Genomic DNA, 10,523 nt, shown 5'->3' on the forward strand with positions numbered 1-10,523 from the left:
AAAAGTGGAAACACATCTTAAAGGGCACTATTTTAAAGCAGGCTGGATCTGTTTATCTTCTGTGTCAGATTAAACTCAGAGTAAGGGCAGAACTTGGCAAAATAAAGGACCAAATACACAGTTGGAAAATAAAAATAAGGTAACTTAACACAGCCATTTGGAGAAAACAGGTTATTTAGGCATGTTTTGTGGGGAAAAAACTATTAAAGAGGTATCACACTGTGTTTGAAGATGTCACCCTGAAAGAGAACCTAGTAACTCTGGAAGAGAAATACTACCTTGCAGTGCTTTCCTGGACACTTGTAGAGGAACACCTGGTCTGAGCTTGTACAAGAGGCAGGTCTTACTGTGAGTAATCACTAGACTGCATCAAGATTTTCTTAATCAGCTACATCCTTCCTGTTCATGTTCTTGTGACTACAGCAGAGGCAACACAGGATCCAGAGGTCTCAAGTTCCAGTACTGCTGCCAATTACCCACGTGAGGATAGAATAGAAACTCACTGGAAATTTGAGACAGTGCAGCTGGTTTATTATGGCAAACTACTAAAACTGTACTGAAGTGATCATGTATGTTGTACCAGAGTGAAAAGATACATACACACGCACATTTCTATATATTTATGTATATAGGACAGGGGCAACTGATCCAAACTCTGGGTACATTACACAGCTGATCGTATGACCCACGAATGTGAAAAGTAATTTATTTTCAGCCAAGAATGATCAATTCTGGTATAAACAGCCAGATTTTTTTATCTGGCGGGAAGAAAATTCTGTGAGAAGAGGTACCAAAAAAGCTCAGAAGGCAGCAAACGTCTCTAACATCGGCCTTACTGTTCGTACTGCTTAACGTCTTTTATTAAAAGCTGTTGCCCAAAACGAATCTAGGGGGTTTTGGGGATTTATTGCCGCAGAGTATTTACACAGTTTTACTTCTAACCACACTTCAACTCTGTAACTGCAGGTAAAGAACAGACAGCTTCATTCCCAAGTTTTTGATGGCACAACTGGCCTCCTGTTTTTATCATGTGAGAATTTGTCCTTCATGGATTGGGAAGTAGATGAAATCTTCTTACTCCTGGGTAATGTTAGTATTTGTTTTTAGCCATAGTAAGATTTCAACTACATGTTTATTATCAAAGTGATTTAATGTAATTCTGTTTTACTTCCCCATTTTAAAAGGTGCTGGGTAGATAAGGGCAAAGCTATTTTTATAGTGAAAGTCACTATGTAGGTTAATGCTGCTCAGCTGTCAGAAAACTGTTTCATATTAGTCCATCAGTCAAGAGAAACCTGGCAAGATTCACAGGTGTAAAAAACACACCGGAAGTGCCTACTCTGATCTAAGTTAAAAGGTCATGTTTGCACCTCATCCAATTAAAAATAAGGAAATAAAATCACATTCCTCAAACAGTAACCTTGCTGTGCTTCCCCACCGCAGCCACTTTCCTGTTTCATCTATTGAAAGTCAAGCGAGTTCTTTCTTCCCTTTTTTTTTTATTCTTTCAACCAAAAGCCAGTATGTCCAGGACAAAGAGAAGACTCATTAAAGCCACCCTAATGCAAATGACACAAATGTTAACTCAAAAAATACTCTGCTACCAGAATAATTAAATAAACACCAGCCTAGTGCAAACTCAAAGTCCTGTAGGATTATTCTCAAAGCTTTTTTTCCTTGTACACATGCAAAATTCCATACTTTTTGCGAGATGTAGTATGATGTTGGACTTGATGATCTTTGTGAGCTTTAGTGCCTATTGAACCCAGTGATCTTAAGGGTCTTGTCCAACCTACATGATTCAGTGATTCTATGTTTATAGAAGCTTTCTAAATTCATCAAAAATTGAAAAGGAAGGAGATCTGCTTAGGGAAGCATTGTAGAAAGAGTTCAAGGTGCATGGTAAAGTGCTCAGCTATTCAGTAAGTAGTCAAGTCCCACAGAAGGTTAAGTATTAAAAATGGCTTTTCCGTCAGATTATGATGAAAAGCAAATACCACAGACTTAAGGTCAGTGATGAATTGCATGCTCAAAGAATAGGACTTTATGTTAGTATTTTTCCAGAATTTTTACCTTCTCCTTCCATGAAACCTTATTTTGTTGGGATAGGAAGAGCCTTGAGATGGGTGCTCATTAGGTTTATTTTATAAGGAAAAGCACTAGTTAAAAGATTCTAAAGGTAAGCTGGTCTTCAATATACGCACCGATAGCCAAAAATCACAGTACTGTGTACCTTTGCAGTGACTTCTGCATGACAAAGTGTCTCCTTAAATCTATGTTAGTACATGAAAATTTGGGGTTTTTACTTTTGCAAAGGATGTTTCAAGTCCTTGTGGTTAGGAGAAAAGCCTGAAAATAGCTTCTAAATGATCTAGAAAATAAAACATTTAAAGAAGCCTTCTGTAACTGTACTAGTGTCAGGAATGTTAAGAATGTTGCATTTTGGCAGTGTGATAGGACTTCTTAGTGTGTAGGGACAGCTGTATTTACTGGGCTGGAAAAGCAAAAGCAGTAGCAAAACCAACAAAAAACCTGAGCACCCAGCTGTAAGCGAGGAGGAGCACAAAACAAAGCCAGCTTTCCTTCACCAACTTAAACAACTGAAAGGGCTTTTTAAAATCAAGTCGAATTCAGCTTTCCTCTGCTGATAGACACATACAGCAACTCTTCAGTGTCATTACTCAAAATTCACCCTGGCACAAGGTGGTCTCCTCTTTCTCTGGGGAAGGAAGGGTTCTTCTATCTTTCTTCAATACAGAGCACCTCTGTTAACAGCTTTGCTGCACAGAAGTGGAGGTTGTCCCCTCCTCATTTGGAAGGTTCTGCAGAAGGACGGGAAGGACAGCTGTAACTCACACCTGTGAGCTTCCCTGCAGCTGCAGAAAACGCACCCCACACGGGTGCACTATAAAACGTGAAGGCTGCACCAGCTGCCTGCAGCAGCCTCAGCCCAGTAGGAGATCACACCATGTCAGGGAAGTAGTATGCATATGTCTCAGGTCTGTGGGAAAAAATGTCCTGTTACTCCCTACGGATGCTTCTTCCCTGCCTGAATTTTCTCATGGCACACAAGCCAAGGCGGTCTCTCACTGCTGTTAATAACATAGTGACTTATCCACATGGAAAATACCAGTAAATGCATTCAATTTCTGGAATCTTCACAGTACTCAGTATGTTGCATGCTTGTGGCAAACTTGTTCCTAATGAAAGCTATTGTTACCTATTTTTCCTCACTTTAAAGATACAAATTAAGGAAATCAACTCTAGTTAATGTTAACTGTGGTTGAAGGTGATAAAGAGGTCATCTTTTATGCTGCGCAAATACACCCTTCAAAAGGTCAGTTGTACTATTACAGCCTAACAAATATAAATGTGAGATACTGGAACATACAACTGTGCTATGTTTGAGAGGGTTTTTAATCCATTTTAATTCCTCCCTTTCCAACATCTAAAATATATTTAGAAGTAAAGCAAAAAATACACTTCAGTGCTCACTTAAAACAGTTTCTTCCTATGCTTGTCACAAACTTCATCACAATTTTCTACCAAATCTTTGAATAAATAACCACACGAGTCGATGATGATCCTCTTCTTCGACCAGATGATGCAAAGCTATCCAGACTATCAGGCTGAATCAAGCATTAGCCATCCACTTTATCATTCTTAAGCTTAGCACTCTTTGCTAATACAGCTGGTTCGTTCATGTTTAGTACCATAGAAGTAGCAGGAATTTCAACAGCAGCACTGTCCTGTTTGCTTGTTTTACTGGATGTAGAAGAAGATGGCTGAGATGGTGTCACAAGAAAAAGGGGAGTTCGCTTCAGCTTTACTACACGGTTGCTTACGGGCTTCTTAGACACTGCAACCTTGAACGTCGCTTGACGTGGTGTCCCATTGTCAGCACTCTGCCTTCTGCAGGACACCTGGGAATTGCTGGGCACTGCTGGGCAAGTTGTGGATACGGTTTCAGAAGCTACTCTGTGCAGTGTCATACTTTCACTGTTGGGTTGTTTCAGAGTCACTGCAGAACGTGAAGCATTGCAAGCAGCTACCTTTAATGAGGCTGAATTCTTGACTTTGATATGGGTGCTTGTTGAGGGACCCAAGAATCTAATTGGCTTGGGCCCCGCTTTACATGGTAAATAGCCTTCCTCTTCAGTAAAGTCGATTAATCGTCTGTAAAACAAAGAACTTCAGTGAAAGAAACAAACTATGTACAGAAATTATTCTTTTTATAACATTGTTATAAAAGACAGTCTGCAACAGCCATCCACAAATCTGAAGTGCTTTTAATTTTTGCTTGTTACAATATCATTTACACTTCCCAACTGTTCACCACTGCCATCAGTGATGAATACTACCATTATAAGTAACGTTACCTATGTAATATTTACCAGTTTAAGTAATATTACACATTAAAAGCTGCAAGAGATAACGGTGCACAAACAGCTGAGTGAAAATCAGTGAGAAAAGGCTGGAGGAGCTAGAGAAAGTAAAGATTAAAAAGCTACAGATTCCATCAGATAAAAAATCCACTAAATACTGGTCTGATGTGGTGTAAGTTATGTACCAAAATGTAAGATCCAATTGCACATAAAGACAAAATGTAGCATTCCACACTATGCAATTTGAGAAAATAATACTGCTGCTTTCTCCCTCCCCCACTTCTTTTCAATGCAAACAATTATGGATAATCTTTCAAAAGAAAATGTTTATATATAAAAAAAGTGCCTACATAAGGAAGCCTATGGAGCCTGGTGGCAACTCTAATTGGGAGTGTTTTTAAAGTATTACACATAAGCTGTTTCTTGCTTTTGGCAAAGAAAAAGGGACAGACACCCAGAAGATTTTAATTCCTCATGGAATTAATGATGCCACAGAAATTCAGGTCATGCTAAAACAGCTGAACAGGACATTAGAAAATCTGAAACCCAACGAAACAAAAACTAGACCAGGCCAGGTCAGAGTGATGATGAGTAAATACAAATAAAAATCAATTTTGGAGAGATGAGGAAGAAGGCCAGGGTGGGGAGAGAACACAGAGACCAATTTAAACTCAGATGCATTGAAGAAATACATCAAAACAAAAGCTCTCAAACTGTGGCTCTGTTGCTGGCTCCTACATGGGGCAAAGCTACTAAAGCCCTGAAGTAGAAGAAAGAGTATGTATGAATCAGATCATATCTAGATTTTCAGCTGACAAAGAAAAGCTGTAGTTTTAACTGACCTGATTGTTAGGAATGAAGAAACGTTTAGCTGGCAGGTCAGTACTGTAAGCAGGCTATGAGCTGTGAGAGCCACTGAAGAACAGCTTAAAAGATACACTACAAAAGCACTGATACTCTTCAGAGTACTTGCATTTTGTATTTTTAAAGATCTGTGAAATGTCACAGGGTTTCATACAAAAGATAAACAGTATCTGAGGGTAATATTTCTTCTTACCGCTCTTATAAAATTGTTACTTGGTGACACGTTTCAAACAGAAAGCCTGCAAATACCCCAGTACTTATTATAAGGATTCTAGGGAGTTTTTCCTCAGAGCCATAAGGTGAGAATGTATTCTCAACATCTGCACATTCTAGACCAAAAGAACCACCAAAACAAAAAGGAAAGGTTAAACACTCAAAGATTTTGGTTCTTTAACAGTAGCAAGGAAGTACAGGCAAAACAGAATCGGTAACTAGGTTCATTTAGAGTATTTCAAGACGGTGTATGGTCTCACCAGAACCACTGCTGTACATGAGGAGTTTTAGCTGAAACCTGAACACAGCATTTTAGGAGGGAAGAGATTGTGCTATATATGTGCTCTATTTTAAGCCACCTATGCAAATCAGCGTACCTTTTACGAACTGGAGGCATATGATGCAAACTGCCTTTCAAAGGGCGTTCTTCGAGAGTCCAGCATTCTATCAGCTCCTGAGGCACTCTCCAGTAGCTGACACCTGCATTTCAAAGGAATATTGGACTGACAAGCTGCACAAACATAGTCAGTATTATCTGTACATACACCTGACAAAATTAATGTATTTTATTATGTAGAATTTCAGCTTTGAAACTTTGCTGACAAGAGTGTTGTTTACAGCCAGCGTGGTTCCAGGTCTTCCACCAGAGTGCCCAGTGCTGGCAGGCTATCACCCCTTGCATGTGGTAGCTCTCACTACATCTATTCATTCATGTCAACTCATGTCACCTTCTTGGAACATCCCTTAAGACCTTCTGCCCCCCACCCCCAAATAGCCACTCCTATGGAATATTTTACACCACGTCACCTACTGAATGAGTGAAAACATATGCAGAATCTTTATTATAGTTAATTGGCAAATATTTTTATTATCTTTATATAAAAAGTAGTACTATTGAAATTAAAAAAAAATAATTAATACTCTACCTCTCCCTTCCCAGGCATTGAAAGCATCCATCATCTTTTTCAACTCAGTTACTGAGTAATAGCTCCAGATGTATTGGACGTTATTTCCAGCTTCTCTAGAAATATTGTTTTAAAGGTAACAGTTATGTGGTAAATCTGGCTAAGTCCTTATGTATTTACAGTGGTGAAATGCATAACTCTTTTTAGCAGGACTTAATAGTAAATGCTTTATAAAGTAAATGTTACTCAAATTTCATTCATACAAAAGGTTCCAAACACATATCCTCCTATGATCTGCATGACTCTAAACACCGATTGCTAAAAATGGGTATTCATGAAAGAACAGATGTTCATAAAAGAAGAATTACAGAATTAATGATGTAAAATTTATTCTTCTATATCTCAATTGTTTATTCAATGGGAAAACACAGTAGGAGGACAGATACATGATGCTGTGTGTCCACCTACTCTTGGAATAAATATTTATGTTCCCAGCCTAAATTTAGGAAAATATGCATCTTAATTATAAAAATGAAACATCAAAAGCTCTATCCTAATCATGTTTCAAAAGATACACAGTGAAGCACATCAAGTGGACTAAGAGAAAGACAAATTGCTTCCAGACACTCCTAAGTACAGGTCTACCAATAACTTACTGTCATAAAAATACATTAATAGTGTAGTAGAGAGAGACATGTTCTTGAAAGAATTAAAACCATTTTCTTTCATCTTCAGTTCTTTTCGGTGTTAAATATTTCTTCCAGCTGCCTTAAAAGACTGCAAAATACAACTACATGAATCACGACCAACATGGTGAATATTTCTGGAACATTTTCTGGATGGAGATTCATTCACTATATTTAGTGTAAATATCATCCTAAATTAGAAAGTAATTTTAAATGGTTGAGACATTTTAAAAAACAGCAAGTAAAACATAAAGAGAATTAGAGCAACAGCATGCTTTTGTGGACTCTCAAATCCTTGTACTCCATGCTTAGTTGCTATCTTTGTTTAATGCGACTGCTGTATTAGGTGGCTATTTTCAAAGCTGGGAAGAATGATTCCTTTCACAGATTTACAGTACATTAGTGTATATTATGCTACATATACTACTACTTAGATATAATTATGCGAGTGTTTATTCTCACTTCAGTGCTTTCATGTGTTTGACAGTCTTCTTACCTTTTGTAAATGCTTTTATGGTGAATTTTTGTTCCCAGTTCCTTATTAATTGCATCAGTCCCATCAGCTTTTGTGGCATACACACCAATAATTTTACTTTCACAGCTTGCTCCAGAAGTATTGAGATAGTGCAGGACCCAAACTGTGGGCTTGGTACAAATTAAATCATAAGAATCACAGAAATCTAACAAAGCCTGGGGGGCAAGGGGGAGTGAAGAAAGAAAAAGAAAATAAAAAATGTCAAAATTAATAAGAATATAATGGTTTTAGTTGAATAAGCTTTCATATTTAAGTTTTCTTAACTGACTGGTGAGTTGTTTTACGTAAATCGAGGAGGTAGTTTATCCAGAATAATGTCTGCAGTATTTCTTATCTGATGTGACAGAGAATATCGTAAAACTAAGAGAAATTCACAGGAAGGCAACAGAAATACTTAAAGGCACAGCTGATCCCTAATATGGAGAAAAACTGAAAGGCCCGGAAGTATTTTATGCTTTTCAAAAAGAAATGAGAAAGGGAGAAGGTGAAATATATGGAACAGTAGCTTCCTAAGAGAACACAAATGACAGTCATGACTAACACAGACCTGGTAATATGAGCTTATTTCTGATCAAATTAGAATTAGCTTTTAAGTTACAATACTTTAAAATAGACAAAGCCCTTAGGGTTTTAAATAATACATTCACTTATTTCTTGTTCTAAAAAAATGGCAAAGTACATTTGTCTTTCGAGTTTCAGGATGAATTTGTAAATCTGGAAAAAAAAAAAATCAAACCCTCAAACATCCTGAAGGGATCAAATCTAATCACAAGTAAAATTTGAAGCCAAACAGGGAACTAAACAATGTTGTTCCTACTGTGCAAGTTCTCCAGCAGACTTGCATGTAAAACAGAGTCAATTTAAACTGTTGCTGTATTGCAATGATGAGAAAAGCTTAACTTAACATGTCCTTAACTACTGTGCCTGCATTATCAACTCTTAAGTTTCCTTAACCTAAACCTTTGAATTTACTGATGATTTAACATGGTAATTAAAAAGTGCTAACTTGCATATACTATAGTTTTAGTATCTGATGCTAATGGATGGTGTGGATTAGAGAGTAGATCTTTAAAAATGGAAGAAATGTCAAGACCTTTTTAAGCTCTATATTTGACCTTAAAGAATACGTCTCCATTTCATTGGCCAAATGGTCAGACAGACTGTATGGATAAGGGATGCCAAAATAATCTGCTTCCTCCTGCAGTGCAATTCGAATTTGTTCATCTCCAGGAATCCGAACTTCTCCATGAAGATAATCCAAAAGATATTTAAAGAGTCTTCCATCTCGATCAATTACACATGCTCCTGAAAACATAAATTATTTAAAATACTGCTTCCAGCAAGAGAAGATGGACTACCAAATCATCAAGTAAAGCATTACATAAAGTTTCTGTACTAGTTTTACCTACTTAGGAGGAGTAAGTTTACTTTCTCTGTTCTCTTAAAACCACTGTTTTGTTTCCCTGGAATATTTGTTATTTGAAGATAAGATTCTTAATGCAGTAAAGATTTATTTGGAATTTCAGTGAAATCACTGATCTGCATAGGACCATGCCAACATACAACTTCAGCTGTACTGCACTTCACTTAAAATGCTAAAATCTAAATCTAGATGCATTTCTAATTCTAACTGCAGAAACATCTTTTCTTGCTATTGCAGAGGCTTGGTTTTTTTTCCAATTTTGGATCTAGGCAATTAAGAGAGTTAAAATCAGCATCAGCTCCAGTACACATCTGGTCTAACCTTCCCTGAATATTGCTCTTTATCTTTTTCTCTCCTTTGCCCGTTGGGCTCAAGGACCACAACGGAAACTGACCAAACTATATGCAGCTGTATACAGTAGGCTGTTTACTGCAACTGAAAGATGGCAGCAAAACCCTGCCCAGAAAAATGTTAAACATGTCAGGTATTTTAAACAGTCAAAAGCATACAACAAGGAATTACTGTTCTCTATCTATCGTATCTTTAAGCTGGACATACTTTGGCAGGATTTCCAAGTCATGAACAAGTGTGAAATCTGACCCATGAATAGTTCATTCAAGCTTTCCTATCAAGCCACGGTGGTGAAAAATGCAATCTTTACCAGGTAAGGAAGTATTCTGAATCAAAGATTAGACCCAAATCTCCTTATGTAACAAATAGAGCAAGGTGCCTCTGGAGAATATAGGGGTTCGTAAACAGGATCCAAATTAAATGCCAAATACTCTGCAACTTCAGTTTCATCTATTTTCATATTATTACTGAAGAAGTACATTCCAAAGCCCAAGTTTGGTCTGGGACAAGGCACAGTAAGCACTGTATAAACATGAGTAGTCTTGTGGAATTCAGATTAATTACTCCTAAGTCATGCACGCTTAATCATTTTAATGTCCTGGAATTAAAGAAGCCAACTGATGCTCAGCAGATTGGAAAAGAGAGATCCTATAAAATGTGTAAATATATACAAAAGCATGTATTTGCCACAGAGCTCCCTGATCAGAATAATACTTACAGCTTGAACATATTTACCTGACTCATCCACTTTTAGAGGAAAGCGTCCACTAAACATAGAAGCTAGCATTGAATCTTTAAAACGGCATAAAGACTCACGCCTGGCTGTGTACAAACATCCCCGCACATTAAGTTGTAGAATACCCTGGTCATCTTCAGTCTTGTCCCCTTCCATTGCATTTGCAAATAATGATGTTAATTGTGAGCTATTCAAACCTGAAACAGATATAAACAAAAGAAAATCTAATGCCAGTTAAGATTGAACATGTATGAGCTGAGCTTTTACATATTTTTACACGATACATCAGCTTTGAAAACAGTTCAGGAAACGTATTAGTGCAAATACCCAAATATTCTACACCTTTACTATAAAAAACTATGGCATTTTACTTTTCTAGGAAACACGAAGGTTGCTTCTGACACAAATGGGTACTCAGAATTACA

General features: G+C 37.3%; 1 protein-coding gene across 1 annotated transcript; it reads right to left on the minus strand.

The window, feature by feature from the left end:
- Nucleotides 1-3,641: 3,641 nt before the first annotated feature.
- Nucleotides 3,642-10,254, minus strand: KCTD18 (potassium channel tetramerization domain containing 18). The gene is made up of 6 exons (XM_010014760.1): nucleotides 10,098-10,254; nucleotides 8,682-8,893; nucleotides 7,550-7,743; nucleotides 6,389-6,483; nucleotides 5,840-5,942; nucleotides 3,642-4,176 (listed from the first exon to the last, which is right to left on the minus strand). Exons 1-6 carry the CDS (start codon nucleotides 10,252-10,254, stop codon nucleotides 3,642-3,644), a joined length of 1,296 nt encoding a protein of 431 aa, XP_010013062.1.
- Between the last annotated feature and the right edge of the window lie 269 nt (nucleotides 10,255-10,523).

This window comes from Nestor notabilis, unplaced genomic scaffold, assembly GCF_000696875.1.
Source record: "Nestor notabilis isolate BGI_N333 unplaced genomic scaffold, ASM69687v1 scaffold13915, whole genome shotgun sequence".
Classification (NCBI taxonomy): domain Eukaryota; kingdom Metazoa; phylum Chordata; class Aves; order Psittaciformes; family Psittacidae; genus Nestor; species Nestor notabilis.